At 34.5% G+C, this 24,470-nt stretch overlaps 1 protein-coding gene across 10 annotated transcripts in view; it reads left to right on the top strand.

Annotated features, from left to right (window-relative positions):
* Window positions 1-24,470, top strand: part of SOX5 (SRY-box transcription factor 5) — a 1,022,130-nt gene that overhangs the window by 614,508 nt on the left and 383,152 nt on the right. For 6 of the 10 annotated variants that reach the window (XM_081248193.1, XM_081248200.1, XM_081248199.1 and 3 more), the window contains exon 1: window positions 3,696-3,774. The exons of 3 other annotated variants lie outside the window; for them this stretch is intronic. In XM_081248193.1, coding sequence (XP_081104319.1) covers window positions 3,737-3,774 — 38 coding nt within the window. In that variant the 5' untranslated portion in view covers window positions 3,696-3,736. Of the gene's footprint in view, window positions 1-3,695; window positions 3,775-8,407; window positions 9,180-24,470 lie in introns of those variants that run through there. One more of the 10 variants, XM_081248198.1, reaches the window with a different exon arrangement.

Here is a 24,470-nt window from a genome sequence, read left to right as displayed (position 1 = left end):
TAGTCATTAGCACATATTTAATATTTAAACATTTTAACATTTAATGTAAAATAAAAAGAAGACATGATGGTAATTTACTATTAGGCATTGGGTTGCTTAGATCAATTCAGTTATTTAATAAAATTATCAATGACAGGATATGAGAGAATATTTTGGAGCTGCCTTCTGTTTTGCTGATTTCTAAAATCTTGCAAAAATGTTAATTTGCAATGTAGAATTCAAATGAAAGAAAACTTTTACAGCCTAGAAAGGTACATTTAAAACTATTTATTTCATTCAGCCATCAAGTACAGTACTAACTTAGTGACAAGATTATATTAAATTTAAATTCATTAACAATTACTTGAATGCCTTTTAAATCACTTAAAAAGTGAGTACCATTTGGGGATTTTCATTGAAGTATAAATTCTGGAGTGTTATTTTATTCTGTATTATGGTATCAGAAGTGAAATAAGATTTGGCTTCAAGTAACAAATGGGCCACTAACCAGCTGTATGACTTTAAATTCCTTTTGCCAAAGTTTAAACACTGGGAAACTTAGGGCTATATATACCCACACACTTTTCTATGCTGCATATGATCCGTGAGCTAATCTATGTGAACAGAATTCTTTATGAGCTTGGAGTTCCATTAGTTCAAGTTATCATTATTAGGATGATCATTATTATATCTGGCAAATTTTCTGTCTAGTTCCTAGTCTATTTCAGTTTCTTCAAGGATAATTTTGCAAGAAATAATTTGTTTTGAATGGCTGCAGAAATGTTTATAAAAATATGTTAAGCTCTTAAACTGACTTCCACACCATTTAACATTTTCCTATACATCCTTTGTGTTTGTTTGGCATGTGTGTACTTACACATGCACATAGTAAATGTCTATAAAAACAAAACCAAAGACAAGGATGAATGTGATATGAGCATCTTTGCTTTACACTGTAGTTGGCCTCAAACCCTCATACTCTCTTTCTTACCTGCTCCGGTGACCTTCTGGATTAGAGTTTCAGAGAAACAACCAGAGGTAGTAGCTGTAGCAAGATAGCAGCTGGGACCATACGGATCTCAGCATCCTGCCTTATGGCCATTATCTTTGTTTCTATCTTTATGCTGCCACTCTGTCTCCTTCTTGTGTTCTCCCTGCATCCTCTCCTCACCGCCGCCCCCTCCTCTTCCTGACTCCAGCTCCCGTTGCCCCTTGTAACTTACCCTTCCTCCTCCTTCATTTTTCTTTATTGATACAAGATGAAACAAGACTCCCTAATTAGGAAATTCTTTAAAAACTATTTTTTAAAGTGTATGTAGCCAGGCAGCTACCATTCCCTAAATCCCATAACCACCATTAACAATGGAAAAAATTATTTTTGTATACTTTATCAATTAGAGTGTATTAGACCGTAGCCCCCTTAAGTGCTGAAATAATAGATATTTAAAATAATGCAACAATTTTCTCACTTTCTATGTAGGAAAGGGTTGTTGCTATAATAAAAAATAATTTGAGGCTAATGACAAGAAAGAATAGTGAGTAATATCCTTTCCCCTTCCCCAACTGCTGCAAATGAAAATCATGTCAGCATCAAGTCATTTTTGCCACATCCCTTGTTAACAGCTTTTTTCAGGGTGGGTCATAATTCCGTGTTCTGTTAGTGTCTTAACTCCATAGTGACATGCTTAAATCTTATTCCACATTGATTTTGTAGTGTATATACATGTATTTTTAGGATACCCCATGAATGATGGATCTCATTATTAAGTTATTATCAACTTTGGCAAAAATGTTATAAGCTTTGAATGAAGAATACATTTATTAATATGATAAGGGTAATAATTGATTTTGCTGTTTGGAATTTGTGTGTAGTGTCTCATTGTGTATGTCTAAAAAAGTAAACTTACTGTCTGCCTGTCGCCAGAAGAAAAAAGTGGGACCTAATCAAACTGCTGTGGGGTCAACCCTTGTGGTTTTAAAGGCCCTTAATGTTGTCCAGCTGCAAAATAAAAGGAATTGGGAGGGGAAGTTGGAAGGAGCGGAGGGGGCTGGGGGGGGGGCGTGTGGAAAAGAACAGGGAGTCTGGCTTTTATTTTTTTTTTTTAAGTGAGTTCAGTGCCAGCCTGGACATTGGCTGTGCAGACTATTGAGCCATTGTCTGCTCCATTTCCAGAATAGCCCCCAGTTAATCACTTCGGCTTTGAAGGGAATTTCCTCGTGGAATTCTCCACAGAAAATCTAATCAACTGACCTGCCCTCTCAACAATGGAAGGCTTTTTTTCTCCCTTTCCCTTATTGGGGCGGGCTCTGTAATGTAGCCTTTTGTGCAGAATGAACCCTCCCAGTAGGAGTGGAGAGCGTGTGTGAGCGACTGAGTGTGTGAGTGTGAGTGTGTGTGTGTGTGTGTGTGTGTGTGTGAAGAATGCACACTATCTCGTGTTGGTGAGTGTGTGCTTACTCCCTGACCAGATGCTGCGGTGCACGGGGCAGCCACCATCTCTGCATGCGTGTCTGTGTAAGTGTCTCTCTCTGTGTTTGTGTATGTGCCCCTGTCATTTCATGTCAAAGGTACATTACCTGATTACCTTCCTCGCCTGCCAGATTTTTATCTAGATAATTGGAACTGCTATGGAGGCTGTGCCTTGCCAGCCAGCTTAGGAGCCGTAAAGCCCTAGTTTGTCCACCTTGTTATCTGTGGCTGCCTGGGCAGAGGAAATTAAAGAGATCCCCAGCCAGGGGAGCGCTTCCCGCCCTGACCTCCCCAGCAATCCCAAGCAGGACAGTTTGTTAGGACCATCTTTTTGTCTTCATTTGTTGGTTTGGTTTGGGGTTTTGTTCCCTGGAGTGTGCGTTATTTTGGTATGTGGATACCTATTCCCCTCCGCATCGCACATCGTGTTTTATGGAGTTTGGAGCTGAGGAAACTTTGGTTGGGTTGCCAGGACGTTCTCACCACTTTGTGGGAAGCGCGAGCTAGCAGTGAGACCGGCAGAGTGAGTGACAAGTTGTTTACAGGTTTCCTTGAAGGGGCCTCTGCTATATTTCAATCTGTCAAAGTTGCTTTTCTTCCCTCAGAACAATGCCTGATTGTTGTGTGCGAGAGTGTGTGTGTGTGTGTGTGTTTCCGTGTGCGCACGGAGAGAGCCTAGAAAAGGGTGAGAAGGCGTACCAATTCTTTGTGTAAAATTGCTATTACTAACATTTAATCTTTTTGCTTAATGAGTTAATAAATGCAGTTTAATCGGGGTTCTGTTAGTTTACCGATTTCTCTTTTAATCAGTAGCAAATGCATTTTCAAAAATCATATTGTGTGTGTGTGTGTGTGTGCATGCGTGCGCGTGTGTGACTTTTATTATTTAGAGGAGAGAGTATGGGAGACGCGTTAAATGAGTTGACTTCTCACATTCGGTGATGTCTGGAAGGGAGAATTAAAAGGAAAGGACAGGCACCCTGAGGTTGTCTAGTGCCTTGCAGCCCGAGAGCGTGTGGCTGGAGGAAGGGGGAGCAGCCCGACCCGCTGCTGGAAGTGCGCTACCCCTTTAAGAGACTGGTCAAGGAGTCCTAGGAGAGGGAGGGGGGGTGAGAGAGAGAGAGAGAGAGAGAGAGAGAGAGAGAGAGAGAGAGAGAGAGATTGAGAGAGAGAGAGAGAGAGAGGGAGAAAATCAATTGGTTTAGAAGGTTTGGACTCACTTGACAGGTTCAGTTGGAGACGATCATAGGTGGCTGCTGTGACAAAGGGAAATTGTGCTTTTCCAGCATGCTTACTGACCCTGATTTACCTCAGGAGTTTGAAAGGTGAGTACAGTTTTTCCCCCCTGATATATTGAAGTGCAACTATCCCATTTTACAGTAGTCTCTGAATCCATTGGAAGATGCTCCCTTAAAACGTGTTTTAAGGGAGAAGCGTTTAGCTAGTGCTTCTGCAATCTTGTTAGCTGATTTTTGTTGATTGCCCAGACCAAATGGAACTGATTTGCAAAGTCTCCGGGCTTTCTGCTAATATTTTTAGGTTACGTCCTATAACAGGAAATTATATGAACATTAAGCATCTCTCTCTCTCCCACTCGCTGCTTTTCTCTTTCTCATTCACTCTCTTACTTTCTTCCTTCATTGATATTTTTCTCCCCTTCTACACCTTTTTAAATGCTTTTGTGTGCAGAGTGTTACCATTTTCAACATCTCTGTCTCGTGATATCTGGGGTGACAGAAGGTTTTAGTGGTGGTTAAAACGGAGGCTATAAGTTCCTATTTGATTCTTCTGTAAAACTTTGGAAGCTGCTCAGTAAAGCACATGACCTTTTGTTGATATAAGAGAGCGGATTTTTTTTTTTTAAGAAAATTTAACATCACAGGAATCTATTAGTACATTACTCTTGAAATGTCAAAAAAAATGGGGATGATCCCTTTCTAAGTTTTTAGTGGCCACTTTTTGCACTGTCTTAAGCTGAATTTTGATTTATTCTGTTTTCCCTTTTGCTATAATGGAAATAAGTTTATTTGTAGTCAAGTATTTCCTATTAGAGAAATATGTGTAATATCCTTCCATTGGATGTTTTTGCAAGTAAAGCAGGGCTCTGAAAGAATTTTAGCCCTCTTCGTGTTCCTATAAGTACACACTGCAGTTTTTAAATTTGAGTTCTTATCCTAGCATAAGTTCATTTTTTGGAACTATAAATAGAATTTTGTTTGCCATTAAAAAGAATTCAAACTTTGTATTCTGTATGGTGAATTAGAAAAAAAAGCTAAAAAAAGCCAGGATGCATGATACCCAGGCTTTTTTTTTTTTCATTTTCATGAAAGCTACCTTCTGTATAAACATTTGTTGTATCTGACTATGCAATGCAAGCTAGGTGCTAGACCAGCTGGTTAAAAATATGCTAAGTCAAGCTGTTCATCGCTCAAAAGACTGAATTTGATATGAAAAGACGAAAAAAGAAAGGACAAAGATTAAAACATTCTAGAAGTGAAGCAATGGAAGAGAAGAGGGGTATTGAGAATAAAATAATGCTTGAATGTGGTCAGCTATTAGAGAAACCAATATCAGATCAGGAGAGAAAGTAAAATAGCCAGCATATATACTTTAATACTGTCTTCTTTCTTTCATTTCCACCTCCTCTTTTTTTTTTAAAAAAAAACTTAAGGTGCATCTTCACCACATAATTCCAGTGAATGGTTGAGCTTTCTTAACAGTTTTGAATTATTTTTTTCAAGGTTCTATATATTAACTCTTTAAAATAGTTAGTTTTTTTTTTTTTTTTTTTTGGTAAACATAGCCTGTTTCATATGTAGGTATTGAAGTTATTTATACTGGAACATACTACTGCTTAATACCATAGTGAGTTTTCTAGTATGTGCAGAGCGACACTTAAACGATAGTATTCTTCAACTCTATACTTTTCGAAAATAAAACTCTGAGTGTGATTTGTAAGCCTGTTAAATGACTGTTCTTATAAAAAGTTAGTTACATATTAACAGGCTGTAGCCTATTCCTTTATATAGGCAAGCTTTCCTGCTGTGAACTTTATTTGTATTTTTTCAATTATCTCTTTTTAAACTAAACTTTTCCCTTTCTATTCTGATGCTCAAATCTCTTAACACTTTTTTTTTCCTCCTGGTGAGAATTTCAGTTTTTTGTCACTCAGAGGCATGCTTTTCTAATTGCCTAATTAAATAACCAAGTGATAATCAATAGAGTTGTCCATATAGACAGCATCTTTGGAAATATTAGTAGCTAAAATAATTTTGAAAAATGTCCTACAATATAAAATTTCCTAATAATTTCCCCTGTGGTTGTAATTGGTAATACATACAAAAATCTCAGTAAATCATTACTATTTGTTTACACTGAATTTGTATGGCTGAGTGTATCTATAGTCACCCACATAGAGTATATATCATGCAGACTCAATATTGAATATTTATATTCTCCAAAGGAGGTATATATGCTGTAATTACACTCTCATACATAGTCAGCTTTTTTTGCCTTTTCAACTATCTGCAACTTTCATTTAATATGTAGGTCATTTCTATCGAGTGTTAAGTTTTTATTCTGTTTGCTCACCTGATGTAGAAGAGTTGTTCACTCAAACTTAGTCATAAATCTGAAAAGAAGACTTCTAAATTTCTATATGAAATAGAGAACATTGCTCTGGAGGACATTAATAAGTTGCTTGGGGCTTATGTATTTTGGAAGTTGTATGTGATTTTTTTTCTAGTTTCATCAGTAGTCTTGTCTATCTTCTATTATCTTTTCCAACCTGTAGACTATTTGAAACTTTAAGGAATATTCAAAACTTAAATGTCTGGATCAAAATTGGGGTATAGATTTGTTAAGTCTGTATTATCAGCCCTAGAAATGAACATGATCAATACTGTCAGACTAATAAACAGTTGCTAAATAATTCAGAAGTAGTAACAATTTCACTATCTGCTAAAACATATGCAGGAGGTAAAGCAAATTGAACAATGATTCTAAAAAGTAAAGAAGTTGAAATATTTTATTTTTACTGTCAAGCATCCCTAACATAACTGATTATGATTAATGAAAAACAATTCTCAGGTGGGAGGTGAATAGGCAAAGTATGCTCTAAGGAATTATTTGTAAGCAAAATCTTTTAGCTCATACTATTTAGAGGAAACTAAATAACTGGCAACATAGTCTAAATGTTAGTAATAGTGTCTAGAATGAATGCTTGAACTCTCCAAAAAAATTTTAAATGAAGACAGTGAATTTATATATTTACCTGGAAATAAATAATAAAAATTGTAACTAAGGGTTTTTCCTTTCAGAATACCATTTATTTTTTCATGTTCTTAGAATGAAAACATTTAAAATATTTGTCTTAAATATCAATATCAGTTTGTTTGTGATGAATGAAAAAAGCATTTTTTGTTACTATCAATAATATTGTATTCTATTTTTCCTTATGTTTATATTTATCCTATTTGACTGTAATGTAATTGTTTTATGACCAAGATACTTGTTACACTTTCTGATTGTTTTATGTTAAGAGACTTAATTAAAAAGCAAGTATAAGATGATTGCTTAAGAAGACAGTCTATTAATGTCTAGAAAGAAAAAAAAATGTTGGGCTTGAAGGTAGTGGGATGAAGCAAATTAAGCTTATAATAGCACCTATTTGATGGCTTCTCTCAAAACGGGTGCAGACAACACACTGCCAGTTTTCTACATGTTGAAGGGAACACTGCAAGAGTAAAACCTTCTGCAACAAAAATTTAACTTACTATTTTTACTTTATATTCCCATCTAATTTATTTATGGCCATATAGACTAAAGAAATAATTTTTCACATTAAGAGACTTTTAAGTGTTTTTCTGAAGAAAGAAATATACATCAGGTACTGCTAAAAATTAATTTTTTAAATTACCATGAAAAATCACAGTTAATGGGCTGCAAGAATATTTCTGACATTAGCAGTACTTTAATTACCTAAAGTTTGTCCATAGTAATAATATATTTATCACCTGGACAGATTCATTCAGCTTGGTTAAAAACTTTTTTTTAAACCATTGTGCTCCTGAGTGATAAATACATTCAAGTTAGCAGGTAACCCCTAGGTGTGAATCAAAGGAAAGTTGTCTGCTCACATTGTCACCTAATGGCACCTGTAAACCTGTAAGTTTGATATTATGTTTTCAGGATGTTCTGATATCTGCCTTTGTTCATTTTATTTATTTATTTTTTATTTTCTATTACCTTGTAGAGGAAAAGGTGCCTACAACTGATCATAGATTTTGATTACCATCCCAATAATTTGCAAGCTAACTGAGCTGAGATATTAGTTTACAAGGCAGCTTGCATGAAGCAGTGGACAAACCATACTTCTATCACACTCAAACTGGAGGACTGTCCTGAAGACTTAGCAGGCGATGCGATCTGACTGATTACCAAGAACAATTAAGGGTTAAATGTCAGGTAGTTCAGTGTTTAGCAGGTTGATAGATATAGAAATGTGTGGATGTTATGATTACTTCACACGTTGATATGGTCTTATGTTTCTCAAGTATAATCAGCATACAATAATGTATTTATCTGTGCTTTGGGAGCTTTTAACTAAAGTCTGTATATGCACCATACCTGAGAGGCAAATAATAAGGCCTGTTCTAATACTTGAGCACATTACTCCTCCATAGAGCTGGAAGCTATTTCAAAGGTATTACATTCATAATGCATTTAAAAAGCCAAATTACATTCATGGTTAAAGTCTGATTTTTTATTGTCTGTTCTTTCCACAATCAATTCTCCAGCCACCTAATGAGTATGTGTATAATGCAGATGTGTATTATGTATGTTGAATACCTCCCTTGCTATAGACGAGTTAAATAAATATAACTAATAGATTTTGGTTTTCTTCCATAGTTTGTTACTCATTTATAATTTCAATGAGTTTAACAACATGGGTAATAAAATAATCTTGATGTTTCTCTTGTTCTAACTTATATATAGTTTAATATGTCAGGTTTCTGACTCAGATGATGGCACTCAGATAGAAATATGTGCAAAGATTTAACCAAACCATGAAATATCTTCCTTTTAAAGGAAACATTTTGTTGGACAAGAAATGGACTGAAACATAGCAAATTCTTTCTTGCTTCATTCATTCCCTTTTTCTCTTTTCACTGATTGAGAGCATTGTCATTTACATTAAATATAAAATTTGAGGGTTATATAGATGAACATGATCGAGTGATATTGCTGGAGAAGAAAAAATTTAAAGACATACTATTTTGCTTCAGCGAACAGCATTTATTTGGACATTCTTTAAGAGAATGCCTCATATTTCTCCACTTTAATCAGGAACTAATAATGGTTCAGGAGGTGACCTTTTCATCCTTTCTGACTTCTGTGTTTTCTCCTGCAGTTTGGAAACTGCACTCTCTTCTCTTTAGCATTATCTATTCTTCTCTTCACTTACTAGTTGAGAGTTCATACATCTCTGGAGATACTGTGGCGTGTGGTTCTGCTTGTCCAATAGGGGGGTGTTGCATTTCTCCACATTCAGTATCCTTTTCCCTCGGAGCCTGAGTGTAAAACCTCAGCAGTACTCCCTGCCTTTGCCAGCCTGAGGAGTCAGAGACTCAAAGTTGTTCCCAGCTCTTGCGCCTTCATTGTAGAGCTGCATTCTGCTCAGTGGGCTGCCGAGAAGGACCAGACCGAAACAAGATTTAGAAGAATTCTGGTGAGAACTGTTTATAGGGATATGGTATTTTAAAAGAATGTAGTAAACAAACAGAATTGTGGCATAAACAAAGATAATTAGCATAAACAATGTCGTTTTAGGACAGGTGGTTTTAAAAAACAAACAACAAAAAACCCAAATATGAACCCAACTTGAATGCTGCCAGTTTGTAACCACTGAACCTTAATCTGTACTTCATGAGAATTACCCAGGTTTGTTGATAAACTTATTAACATGCTTTTTCTGTTTCTTTTGTATCATTTTCCGGTCATTATGCCCTTTTGTCACCCAGCTTGAAAGTAATCTATTACAAGGTAGTGTAAGGACTTTTTACCCATAAAACATGACAGAAGGAAAATTAAAAACAAAAGCTTGTGGTTGTTCATAGACATTTGAAATCAGTATCGAAGCTTAAATCAATTCAAAACTGAACTCAGCTCACTGTATTTTAAATCTCTCTTTTTATCTAAGTGACATTTCAGTCACTTGGCTGTTTAGTATTAATACATTTACTTTTGTCTTGCCTCAGAATTCAGAGATTTCTTGCTATGGCTGAATCATCACTTGTGTTATACGTTTATTTCTGAGTGTTGCTTATGTCTGCTTCCTATTTTCTGTATAACTTAGTGAAGGTGGTACAGCAGTATATAAAATGTAGCTGGTGATCATGCAATAAGAGGATGCTAACTATTGTGAACCACGTTATCTAAACCTACTATGCTGTCGTGATGAATTTTTATCTGGAGACATTTAGGTTTATTACTAAATGACATTTTTTCTTAATGCCTTCTACTGAAATATTTTGGCTTAGATGAAATGTGGAGTATGGTGAACAGAAAGCTGTTTATTTTTCTTGCATTAAGGACCAAAGTTCTTTATGGAAATTTAAAAGACTATTTTCTATTTGTCTTCTCATGGAGAATGGGGACCACGAATTCAAAGTAGGTAGTTATAGTATTCTGTAGCCCTTCTCTTAGCTGAAATGAAAGCTTTGTGAATGAGTTTTGGTTTCTTGGAGTTATAAAGATGTGTGTAAACTAGTAAACCATGTCTCATTCATGTGCTATGGAGATTTCTCGTACTTCAGGGACAAAAATGATTTGGCTACTAACGAATTAGGGCTACCTGCCAGTGCCAACACATACTGTAGGTAAGAGGAACACTATAAAGAAAAGCTGCTGGCAGCAAATCCCTTGAAACTTTCATATGTAACAGTGTTTCTATTTCTGCTCTTCACATCTTTGAAAGAATGTGTTTTTTCGAAGAGAAAATGTTAAAAAAAACGGAAGATAGGATGTTTCTTAAAAATGTATTAGTAGCTTCATTTTTAATATTTCTCATTGTAGAGATGCATAGGATTTTATTATGTTCTAGGCACACGTGCCTCCCCTCTCCATCCCAGTCATTTCTGTGACATTTAAACCTAAGTATCAGATAGATGCATTGAGAACAGATGTAATATGAAGAAATGAAATTTGCCGTATAGGGCCAAAAAAAGGCATCCTTAAAACCTTATAAGCTTTTTATATTGGCACTTTAAGAGAGTTAGACCAGTTGGGACGCTGAGCAGCAATTCCATAAGGGATGTGTCCTCTCCTTTAGGGCTTCAGGAACATCACTGAGAAAGAAAGGAAAGAGTTAACCTGCTTTGCTTGTTGGTAAATTTTTTAATCTAGTAGTAAAATAAGACACAGGCCCAAATCCTGTTTTCTTGGTATATTTTTAATCAAAATTTATTTTAAAGGTGGTAAATTATTTACTTTAGTACTGATTTTGGTTTTGTTTTCTGTTTTTATGTGAATTAGGATGATGGTACCAAGGGGGTAGGTTGTTTGAGAGTTGGTTGTGAAACTTGCAAATTTGATCTGTTGATTTGTCATTTTAAACAATTTTTATCTAATAAAAGAGCATCCTAATGAAAAAGAAACACAGTGAAAATGAAAAATATGTCTTCATATAAGAGAACACAAAATTAAAAAGTAAGGTTTTATTTATGCTATTAATTTTTCATTCACAGTTAATATAGGTTGCTTGATGAAGGTCTAAAACATTTTTATTCTAATTCTGGAGTCAAGGTATTACTTGTTTGCTTACAATTCTTCCTTTGGGTTATTTACCCTGAGCCAGTTTGTTGGGCAATAATTTACAAAGTCCAAAGACTTTTTTAAAACTTGTTTCTCGATGTCCTTTTGTTTCAACACCCATTGAAAAAATTTGCTGTCCAGTTTCGTAATATGTTTGAGAAGCGTTTGCAGGAAGATGTCATAAAATTAATGCCAATATTTCTTCTTTGTTATCAGCACTACAAGGGATCTATGTTGAAGATTTGTTAGGATAATGTGTAGTGAAAGGAGTGAACTGGTAATCAAACTTCAATTTCCGATTCATTCACTAATTCACTAACTTTGACCTTGAATGAGTGATAACTGAATATACAATATCAGTTCAGATTGTCATCTCCCCCATAGTATTATCAGGATGTGAAGAAAACTTCTATGTAATATGCAAAGTCCCATTAATCAAACAGAACACCTTGGAATGGAAAAACAAAGATAACAACGAATGCCATTTCTGAGACAAGAACTTCTGTTTCTCTCCAGTCCTAAACATAATTAGAATTTGGGAAACACAGGAAAATGTATTGTTTTTAGAGCCCTAAGGATTGTGGGATGTAAATGTGGTAGTGTAATCGTTTCTAAAAATTTTTGCATTACTGGAAGAATAAAACGGATCTAATTTGACCTATAAACAGTTTAGGAATATTTAATGCTTTAAAAGCATTCTTCTAGAGAAAGAAAAGCATCCAGAAGCTCCTGATAATCAATTTAAGGAACAAAGTAAAGGAGCAGACTACATAGACTTTCAAAAGTAAATTAAAAGATAATTGGGTGTCACTAAGAGTTATGTGAAGAATTTATTTTGGGGAATGTAATAGTTATACACATATACACATACAAAAGTTTGGAATTTAGGAGAAACTTTTTCGCTTATAGGGTAATGAAATTTTGAATAAGTTGATTTTGAATAAATCATACCAAATCCTGATGAAGCTGCAGTTTTGGGGAGAAAATCTTGAAAGGAAGAAATATTTCATAGAAATACAAACAAAGTCCATTCCCACTTTCTCATTTGCAGCAAAGAATCTTATGACATGAGCTATAGGGACGTGTAATAATATTCAGCTTTAAAAATCTGAAGGTGGTATTGTAGTTCATATTTAATGGAAAATTTGCATTCAAGAAGGCTAAATCAAGATACGCTTGAGTAACATTTGGGGATATCTGAGATTTTGGGTTGAGATTAGAAATTTAAGTGTTAGAATATTAAGGCATACATATAAAATGGCAGTTTTTTGGTGGATTTTTAGTATTTCTCCTAAAGCATAGAATAACTTCCTCTTCTTTGGTAAAAATTTACATTTGTCAATATCTTCATTGATTTGTCTTTGGAAGTATAACCTAATAGAAAGTGTTACTAGCCGGGTATAGGATCTCAAGATCCAGTCCTTCCCTGCATACTGAGAGGAGATTTGGGGTCTTAGTGTATGCATCTGTAAAATTCGAAGGTGGGCTAGATAATCTTTAAAATCTCTCAAGTCTAAAATTTCATCACTTTGAAGTACATTTGAAAGATTCCTAGCTCCTCACTCTAGTGGTCAGGATTCTTGCATTTATGCATCTATTTGGAGACAGAATATATTATACAACCAGCCTTTAACATGTGGAATCACTTCTCAGTTTCCCTCTCAGTGGAGTGGTGTTGGGCAGGAACATGTAACCATAGTATATTTTAGGAGTTTTAAATCTAAGTACTATGTATAATTCTTACTCAGGATTAAGTGCTCAAATTGCTATGAACTATTTTGAATCTAAGTGTTTCGAAAGATAAGCTTCACATTCTATGTGTTTGAAACTCTCAGGTGCATCAGATCCCTATCCTCAACTATTACAAATATTGTGAAAAATACATTATATATGGATTGCTAAACAAGGCACTGTGGGGGAATATGAAAAGCAAGAGAGTGGCATTTTAGGTCAAAGAGCTGAAAGTCTATTTATAAAGATAAGATAGAATTTTTTTAAAAAAGACTAGACAGTAGAGCATTAGGACAACAGGGGGGGCTCTGGACATTGTATGTCTTTATATGAATAAATAAGACATTGGCCCGGAAAGTGGCAAGATCAACTAAGATTACAAACAGGTAGTCCAAAGAAAAATTTTAAGTGGTGTTCAACATAAATTAGGTAACTATTAGCATTAGCGTCAGGCCAGCCAATCTAATATGCACTAATAGTTGGCAATCTCAAGAAAAATGTTAAACCCTATGAAGCATGAAGTAGAGGAACAACCAATGAAAGATGCATTAAAAAGCTATATAATCTGAGAGGTCAGGCTTCACATACTGCTAATATCTTACGTTCGGCAGATTGCATGCTTTATTTAAAACCCAGCGTTTGAAAAAAAAAGTGTAGTTATACCATCAATAACATAATCTTTGTCTACATATCCAGTGACCTTCCGTATTATCTATACTTTGAAAATATGACTGTGGTACCAGGCAGTCCCTGTACACATTAGCTGTAAGTTTTAAGTATAGATTCGTATATTTGAGATAACATAGGAACGGACTATATGTTAAAATTAATTCTTTGCTTAATAATTATGATGTTGAATTTTTTATTCTATTCTTTTTCTACAGTATTTTTCAAAATTTATTGCAGATTTCTTTTTTTCTAAGTACACACAAATTGAGTTAGATGATAATATATTTCTCTTCTGAGCATAATCCTTGCTTTACATTTTATAACAATAAATATGAAACATTGCTAAAGAGAAGTATGTATCAAACTGTGCTACACAGAATACTATTTTTTTAATTAAAAAAATTTTATTTATTAATTTTTTATTGGGGTAAAATTGCTTTACAATGTTGTGTTACTTTCTGCTGTACAATGAAGTGAATTAGCTCTATGTATACGTATATCCCCTCCCTCTTGAACCTCCCTCCCTCTTTTTAATTTAGGAATAAGGAATGGGTGTTATTCTCTTGTTCTCATGGTACAGGTATAAAGATTGTTTAAAAAAAAAAAAGTAGAAGAGAGCCTTATTGAACCAGAACTACATTTAGAGGGAGGAAAATGTGCAAATTTCCTACTGTTAAACAAGAAAGAAAATCTGGAAGTCATCCCAGTTGGGCAACTTACTGCTAATATATTTTATAATCCAGAATTTAGTGATATACAAAGTTGGCATATGTTCCTACAGTTTCTAAATCAAGAATTAAAACTTTGTGATGTACAAGTCATTTAAATTTGGGGCGTTTCAGTCATGCATCTATAAAATGGGCTTTAAAATGAGTATCAAATTATTTATCCTCTGATGCTAATGAGGCATCTTAAAGTTAGTAAAATTTATAAAAATATTTGGATATCTCTGAATGCAAGCCACTGAATTCAAACTTTGAAAACTAGGTTTAATTTTTGACAAATATAAAATGGTCAGAACTTCAATGAAAATTATATATTTTTGTTTGATATTTGAAAATTATTTTGGCATATAAAAAACCTGTAAGAAGCTTATTGACTTACTTTTTTAAAATTTGTAGTTAATACAACTATAATTGTTTTAAATGCACTTATGATTATTTATCCCAGGTAACTTGTACCTAAATAGCAGCAATATAGCTATAGTATCCTTTGACTGCTTACTGCTAATTATGAAATATCCTAAAAGCACATCTCTTCCCATTTTATATGTAGGAAATCTGATACACCAAAAGTTGTTTTTGCATGAATCCATATATCAAGTATTTAAGTAACGAATTTGCTGCTTTAACATATTCCTATGCTTTAACCTATGCAAATTAAAATTCATTTATTTGTGTATAATCATAAAAATGAATCATTGTATAGAACAAATTATTGGGCAAGAAAAAAGTGATTTTCTGTTAAAAAGTCACATACTGTTGATTTTTAAAGTAATATTTGTACAAATATTTTGAAAATTAGAAAATCTTAAATAACCTGAAGAAACTTATCTATGCAAATCATAGATTTGCATAGTAAAAGTAGCATGACTCATTTTATATTAGCTACCTATTCCTTTAGACAGGAGGTGAAGCTTGGGGAAATTTAAAGATTTCTTTTTATGGGCAGCTGTATAACAAGCAAACAAAAACACCCCAGAAACAGAACCCCTATTTTTGATATAAAATTGTTTTCCACTGATAGTATCTGTTGGAAGCCAGAAGCCATCCAAAGTGCTGATACCAATTTAAGAAGATGATCTTTTGCCTTAATTATACATCTGGGAAATATTAGCTGAACATTTTGTGGAGAACAGTGAATACCTTATTTGCCAGTTGTCTAAAGTGCTGCTAATGATCGACATAGTGCCAGTGTTTTGATGGCTCAAACCTAGGCTGAATATGAATACAAAGAACACAGTTGGGGGAAAAAAGCGCACATTTTATACGAAACAGATTTCAACCATCTGCTTGGCACTTAAGTTTGCGACTATAGGCGATATATGAAAGAGACCACTGTCCACGTTATGAATGGTATCACTTTTATTGGTACCTTAGAAAAACCATAGGATTTTGAAAGCGTATATAACCAATGATTTTCCTCAGCTAAATAATGAAAGCAAGGGCCTCAGCCAAAATTTTGTTCTCTCCATAATCTCTTCTATGTCAGTCGTCTTTTCCTAGCAAAATGGGTTTCGCTAAAGTAGGTCTTAGGATATTAAAATATACCAGACAGCACTATGCAAGTGGCCCTTCCGAGGAGCGCCCCAGATGGTTATGAGATAAAATACTGTTTGCTTTAGGAATAGGTTATATTCCTGAGTCTGTTGCCTAAGTACTGTGGTGCATGTCAAATCAGCATGGAAGTTAATGGTCCAGAAGCACTTCTGATTTTAATGCTTTCCCATTTGTTCTGAATTTATAGTATTAAATCAGACCTATACTGTTTCATCACTAGTTCAGTAAGGGAAAATCATGCTATAGGCAGTAAACTATAAGCAAAATCTGATTATTTGACCCATTTCATTTACTTTAAAGGTGTGGGAGAAATTCTCAATAAAAGAATATTGGCAAATATTATACATTAGAAGTTTGTAAATTTATAGAGTAGGTGGCAAGAGCTATTATAGTCTGGTACTTAGGACACTGTAAGCAAAAAATGAATTTTAGACTAAGTAATTTGACGTATTTTCCTTATCTGAAGTATATTTTGTATTTTAGGAAAATTGAGCTATTAGAACATGTTAGCTTATTGATTTGTCCACACTGTATGAATTACCATAGATATATTGAGACCTTTTTAGCTTTTGAGGAAGAAGTACATGATTTAGCGAAAAGTACAAAGAAATGTTCTCAGAATCCCCATATATCTGTGCTTTCCCATATGGTAGCCACTAGCCACATGCCACTATCGAGCACTTGATATGAGGCTGATCTGAATTGAGATTTGCTGTAAGTACAAGATACACACTGGATTTTTGAAGACTTAGTTTGAAAGAAAGGATGTAAAATACCTTACTGAGATTTCTTAAATACTGATTATGTGTTGAAATGATAATATTTGGATATATTGGCTTCAATAAAATATGATTGAAGTTATTTTCACCTGTTTCTTTTTACTTTTATAGTGTGGCAACTTGAAAATTTCAAATTACCTATGTGGCATATATTTGTGGCTCACATTATATTTCTATTAGATGGCGCTCTTTTATCCTTTTCTGTGAAGGGAGGGAAATTAAAACTTCTATCTGTGTCTAGATTCGAGTAGTTCACAGCTCAGTAGGGTGGCAATGTGTCACAAAGACTTAAGTTTTTATTAACTGTCTTCCTTCTTAGCTTTCTTCTACAAGAAGGTGAAATTTTATCACTTTTAGAAAAGCCCTCATAGTGACACTGACTTGCACAGATGCTTGTATCATTTACCCAATGAATATTGTCAGTTCCTCCCAACTTCTATGGAGTTACAGTGGAAAAGAAGATGTTTGCTTAGGGATTGTTTAGATTATTTTCGAGATTATATGTTTGAAAGGTACAATTGTATTTACTTTTATGAAGTGCAGTGCATCTGTAGTTTCTTCACTGGGTTTAAAGAAGTTTGTGGTTGAGTAGGAAAACCTTCTCCTTTTGCATCCCAGCTGATACTACTCCCAGTTTCTAAACCTGACCCACAACATGTGATCCAAGCTCTTTCTCTATAGGTATAAAGATAGCAGTTACATTCAGTGCGTATCTATTATGCGCCAGACAGCCTCACAGAAATCTTAGCCTCACAGAAATCTTATCTCCATTTTATGAATGAAGAAGATGAAACAAAAAGAGTTGCCTAATTTCTCACAGATAATAAGTGGCAGAACTGGGGTACCAACCCAAACAGTCCAGCTCCAAAGACCTCACTCTGAACCATCAAATTGTACTAGTGATCTCGATAATAAAGTGCTTTCATAACTTTATAATTATTATTTATTTTAGTGTCAGAAATGCCTTCATTCATTCAACAAATGTATTTCATATACCTACTATGCCAGGAATCATTTTAGCTGCTGAATAACTCATAAAATTATAGACACTATAAATAAATAACATACAATGATTGTGGTATAAACTCCTAATTTCTCCTCTCTGAATGAATTCATTCATTCATGACACAAAGTGATACGCTAGGTGGTGGATATCCAGACATCTGGGCAATTAAATAAAGGGTTTCTTGGTAAAGACAACCTGGAACTGTTTTTGATAGATACTAATTTTCAGTACACATTATAGATGGAATTCCTTATTGTGAGAAGTGTAACTATTTAAAATTTCTCTAATATCTCTTTCTCAGGTCCTTTACAGCATGCTATATATTGAAATAATTTCTTTATGGACAGTCAGTGCCTTCACTCAGAAAGTTTATCTGATTAGTTTTTGCTGTCTTAATTGGACAGGAAGGTTCTTTACCGTAATTTTTAAGTATGTCAGTGTTCACAGTTTATATGGTGATTTTATAAGGAAAAGTTTGTGATGAATTGGGAAATAATGATATAATTAATATGATATTAATCCTTTGATCTAACTTATAGTAATGACATACTGATTTTATTGGGTAGCAGGCAGGAGTGTTGGTGATTTTGAGTAGAAAACTCAATCAGGTATGTGACAGGTAAAAAACCCTGCAGATTCCTGGGAACAACAAGGCATTTGGGAATAGAGATGAACCTTGTGGTTTTACTACGGAGATTTTTCAGTTTTATTGTTAAACTTATATACGTTAATATAGATTTGAGTTGTTCCATGGATCTCTGTTTTAAGTCTTGGATCTTTTAAGTTTTTTTCCATATGTAGATAGATATGGCTGTGGTTTCTGGTTCTTTCTTTGATTTCTTGTTACCTTACTAGCTGTAGTTACTGGTGGGTCTTGGAATTAGACTGCTAAAATTTATTCTACAGCTTCAGCACTTATTAGCTATGTGAGTTTTGCAAATTACATAAACTCCCCATGCCTTAATTTCTGTATCTGTGAAATGGGGATTATAATAATTCCCTCCATTTAGGTCATTTAGCTGCTTAAATAAGAAAACATATGTAATTTAGTATGCTCAAGAAGTGGACATTATTTCTTCAAACAAATTTGAATCATGTAGAAGGAATTCCAGAAATACTTCACATAATATGGCAAATGACATTGGACTGCAGACTAATACATAAATATTAAGTACTTAGTAAATAATGTTGAAGCCAGTGGTTTGTACACGATTTATTAGAACTTCAAGTACATCCTAAAAGGATTAAAATATAAAAAATAAAATATTCATGTCATAGAATCACTTATATTTTACATATTATACAAATATATTAAATATATTTTATATAGAATGTATTATAATATATACATGTTTTATGCAGTTATATATTATGCATATACTACGCACACCATATATATGGTTATGGAAGTATGTGTATAGATGTACAGACAGATAAAATAAAGGAAGAGAATTATTTCTAAAACCTTGGCGAAGAATAATTCTGTTACCTGACAGTTACAATGAGGTTCATGGTTATCATGTTCTGATTAAAAAAAAAAAAACTTACCATTTTATCAGTAATCACAATTGTTTTATGGGACCCTGATGTCTAAGGGAGTGATTTATTTTATGAATCCTTAAATTGTCTTCAGTAGAAGTGCTGCAGAAGATTCATAAGGCACTCTTCACATTGCCATTTTTAGTAGAGACTAGATAAGAGAAAGAATGTTCAATGATAACTAACTTAGTGAAGGAAGGCATTTCTATAAGTAGCTAAACTAATGTTTGCCAGGTATGTAGATTTCCTGGTGAAAGGATACTGGCAGAGATCTAAGAAAAGGCTAACATGTCCCTTAAACTATCTCCTTTAAATAACAGTTGTTACATTCAGGCTGTTGCTAAGAGATGAGGAACAATCACTTCTTGACTGAGTTGTATTCTTGCCTAGATTGAGGGCACTCCCACCTCTGTCCTTAAATTGACTCTAGATTTAGGACTACTTAGAGACAAAGCAGAAGTTTCCTCAGGAAGCACTTTTGGATCTGCTCAAGGATCTGAAGAGCATGGCATTGAGACTGTAGAGTTTGGTATAGTACAACATTAGGGGTTATCTTCATTTGAAGCATGTTAAGGCTGTCTGTTATTTATTGTCCACTCTGATGACTGTTTTGTTTGAATATTTTGAACAATCCAGCACCTCATCGGGCCCTCTGGGTTGATTACACTTTAAAAATCATCCCAAGTTAACTGAATGGGAAATTAACAGATAATTCTATGTGCTTTCAGATGATTTAGTAGTACATCTATATTTAGAGTGATGTAGACACAGGAACATTCCCATCTTGATTTATTCATTTAAAAATATTTGGTGAATACTTACTATGTGAATAATTTGGCAACATGAAAGTACACATCAATGTGAATAAAGGAATTGGAGGGAGTGGCAAAAGGGGGAAAGAGTGTAGGATAAAAAAGATACCTATGGGCTTCCCTGGTGGCGCAGTGGTTGAGAGTCCGCCTGCCGATGCAGGGGACACGGGTTCGTGCCCCTGTCCCGGAGGATCCCACGTGCCGCGGAGCGGCTGGGCCCGCGAGCCATGGCCGCGGAGCCTGTGTGTCCGGAGCCTGTGCTCCGCGACGGGAGAGGCCACAGCAGTGAGAGGCCCGCGTACAGCAAAAAAAAAAAAAAAAAAAAAAAAAAAAAAAAGATACCTACAATTTATCACTTTAGTGATACAAGAGTATCATCTAAAGGCACTGCTTTTTTTCCATTTGAAAACTAAAGTATTGCCCAAACTGATGGTTTTGGTTTAGGCATACCTGTTTTAGAACTGCTCTTTATGACATTTAGGCACTTACAGATCATGATAGCAAATCTAACTCATAAGCCTGGAAGATTTTTGACTTTACTTTGTTACAACTGAAAATATCCTGATCATCTAAAAAATGCCACAATTATTCAGAGATATAGAATTCTTCTTAATGTTTCCCTTTATTTAAAAAAATACCAAATCTACAAAAACATTGCATGTGCAGCACAATGAACATTCATATACTTTACAGCTAATTATTAACTTCTGGCCCCTTTGCTTTTCTTTCTTTCTTTCTTTCTTTCTTTTTTTTTTTTTTTTTTGAAAAGAAAGTAAGTTGCAGGCTAATAGTATTAAGAACTGGGACATTTTCCTACATACCGCAATAACATCAGCACATCCAAGAGAGTAACGTTAATATAGTCATATTATTTGATATAGTCCATCCACATTTTCTAATTGTCCCAATAATGCTGTTTTAAGCCCTTTTCTTTTCCTCTTTAAATCCAGGATCAAGTCAAGCATCAGTTACTGCATTTACTTGTCATATCTCTCTAGGTGTCCTTTATTTTAATTAATTTATTTATTAATTTATTTTTTTGCGGTATGCGGCCCTCTCACTGTTGTGGCCTCTCCCGCTGCGGAGAACAGGCTCTGGACACGCAGGCTCAACGGCCATGGCTCACAGGCCCAGCCGCTCCGCGGCATGTGGGATCCTCCCGGACCGGGGCACGAACCCGTGTCCCCTGCATCGGCAGGCAGACTCCCAACCACTGCGCCACCAGGGAAGCCCTTTTTAAAATTATTTATTTATTTATTTTTAACATCTTTATTGGAGTATAATTGCATTACAATGGCGTGTTAGTTTCTGCTTTATAACAAAGTGAATCAGCTATACATATACCTATATCTCTTCCCTCTTGCATCTCCCTCCCTCCCACCCTCCCTATCCCACCCCTCTAGGTGGTCACAAAGCATCTAGGTGTCCTTTAATGGTAAATAATATCCTGCCATTTTTTGTCTTGACATTATTTTAATCTCATATAGTTATCTCGCAATCTGAATTTGTCTGGTTGTGTCCCTGATTAGATTAAGATTAGATACAGATTTTAAAGACAGGTATTATACCATTGTCCTTTTTTAAAAATCAGTTAAGATTATAATTAGATCCGTCAGAAGTGGCTACCTCCAAGTTCAAATTTTGTGTACCAAATTCATGGGGACATTTTTTTCCCCTTGGTTTAGATTTTAAAATATATAATCTGTCGTCAGAAAGCTATCCAAACCACAGTGATTTGTCTTATAGAGAGCTTGGTACTTGTTGATACTAGTTGAGAAAATAGGACTTCTTTAATCCAAGAAACCATCACAGTTTATCTACAAAGTCTACTCTGAAGATGGCCACAAATACTAAAATTTTTTCAGGTAATAATCTAAAAATATTGATTACAAAGTCTGTGTAACAGCACTATAAAAGCATGTTTCGTTAGATTGGAATTCATACTTATAACTAAAGTGTTCTCTCTTTATGAAAAAAATGCTAGAAGTCAACTACCTCAGTAAAAACAAATTCAACTCTTTTCCTCATTCTTCATTCACCATTCCCGCATCTTGAAAATCAGAAATACTCTTTTTAAAGTTTCTAAAATATTTTTTAAATTCTGGAAAAAATTTAGAGGCAAGTGTGGGCTTTTCTTTTCTGTTTTAACTCTACTACTTAATAAATATGTTAAGATTATGGAATATAGATCTTTTTGTTAGCAGTATTTTCCAATTCTCCAACTGCTTTCTGACATAAAGCAGTTATTCAAACAGAGGATTTAAAAATTTGAAAATTGCCCATATTTAGAAGTAGAGTAACAGGCACAGGCTCTAGAGTCAGATGCCTGTGTTCAGATCCTGGCTGTTTATTTCACTATGTGATATGTGGCTGGTTACTTAACCTCTCCAAATTTCATTTTCCTCTTATGTAAAAAAAAAGTTTTTTGGCTATTAAGTAATTGAATATAAAGTGCCTAGATTGGACCTAGGATAGTAAGCACTGAATACATATTAGCTGTTATTATTGATGGTGAATTGCCAATATTTGATTTCTGAATGGCACTTGAGAGAACAGAGTTTTAAAGCAACAGTAAAATGTGCATTCCTTCATGAAATATTTACTGAATACTTTGTATATACTAGACAGTTCTAGCTTCTGGAGATTTAATAATGAACTAGACACATATGGCTCTTGTCCTCATCAAGCTTATAGTCTGATAGGGAGACACATTAAGCAAGCAGTTACAATAAATAGAGGCAAATATTGTGAGTGGAGAAGTATGTATGAGGTGTTATGAAGACTAATCCTGGTCTGTGTGTTAGAGCCTTTTTGAGGAAGGTTGAGACTTAAAGTTGCAGAATGGTAGTATTTTCCAGGCCTATGCAGTCATATAGGTCATTAGTGTGGCTCTAGAGTAAGATAGCCTAGTTTACAAGTTTGGTTCAGTCCTCTGCAAAATAGATTCCCTTGGGTGAGTTGTTTAGCCTGTCTGTGCCTACCTCAGTTTCTTCATTTTTAAAGTGGAGATGGAAATAGTACCTACCTCATATGGGTGAAGATTAAAAGAGATGATTCATGGACAACTCAGAACTGTCCTTTTGACATTGTAAGTACCCAATAAATGTTGGCTTATATTAATTATCAGAGGATTCAGTTTGTATTATACAGAGTCCTGATAACACCAGTATAATCAGCTGAAGGACCTAAAGTGCCTTAAGTTATTCCTTGTGAGTGACTGTGCCACTTGTGTGTGGCTGATTTCCTTCAGCTTTCATTCTCCTTCCCCTATAAATGGTGACAGACCTGTCTTTTGTAGGTTTATAGTAGTCCGATCTTCAAAACATAAGTCAGAATATCAAGCTGAACATATTTATATCTGTCCGTGGTGTATTAATAAAAATGGCATTTTGTGAGAGCAAAGAATAAGCTAGTCAAATTACTGCAGTCAGGTAAATTTTAAAAGGGTTTGAATGAATTAAATATGAAGCGTTCTACCAGTGTTCTTGGAAAGTTTATGAAACAAAGTCGGCTTTACCAATGTGAACAACTTAGCCATTTTCTCTGCACGTTGCACGTTGCCCTGCTCCCCACATGACTCAGTAACATAGTTACATTTATTGGTTGTTTACTTACTTTTAATGCCTTTCATTCCACTAAGGTTTGTGAGGGGTGAGAAAGGGAGTTCCAGAATGGATGGTTTGAATTGAAAAGAGACGTTGTGTGGTTGGAATGAGGATGAGTGGAGAAATTGTAGGGAAGTTTTGGTTTCGAACAAACTGTTGATTGTCACTTTTTATTAAATGGAAATGCTAAAGAATAATTTAATTTGATGAAACTGTTAAGTTGTTATTATCCTGCTAATTGATGGAATCTGATCAACTTCAATGCTTTTTTTTAACTGTAGAATTTCCAAATACGACATTTTCAGTTGCTTCAATACAAGTTGTCATGTTATATTAGGGTTCAAAAAATAGTATTTCTAAAAATTGTTTTCAAAGGTATTAGATATTCTCAGGTGAAAACATGTATGTTCATAAAAATTAAAAATTGTTATACAAGTATACTTATCATGACATGTGCTATTTAATTATATTCTCTGTTGTGACCTTACTATGACCAGTTAGATTTTGTGTTCTTGGAAAGGTTGGGTTTTTTTTTTTCTTTCACACTGTTCTTTAGTTTCACTTCTGTATTGGATATTCATTGTCAAATGCTCAGATAAAGGCCACACCCATGGCTTGTGAACTCTGACTCATACTTTTAAGACACCTTAATTATTTAATAGGCTACTCAGTATTATTCAGTTAACAATAAAGAATTTAAACTTTTGTTTTAAATTAAGGAAAGAACATTAAGGGTAGGAGATAAAGGAGCAACATTTATTACCTTTTTAACAGCTTCTCAACTGAT

This window comes from Mesoplodon bidens (assembly GCF_964165515.1).
Source record: "Mesoplodon bidens genome assembly, chromosome: 11".
Classification (NCBI taxonomy): Eukaryota; Metazoa; Chordata; class Mammalia; order Artiodactyla; family Ziphiidae; genus Mesoplodon; species Mesoplodon bidens.
This window is presented reverse-complemented; position numbering and strand designations above follow the sequence as displayed.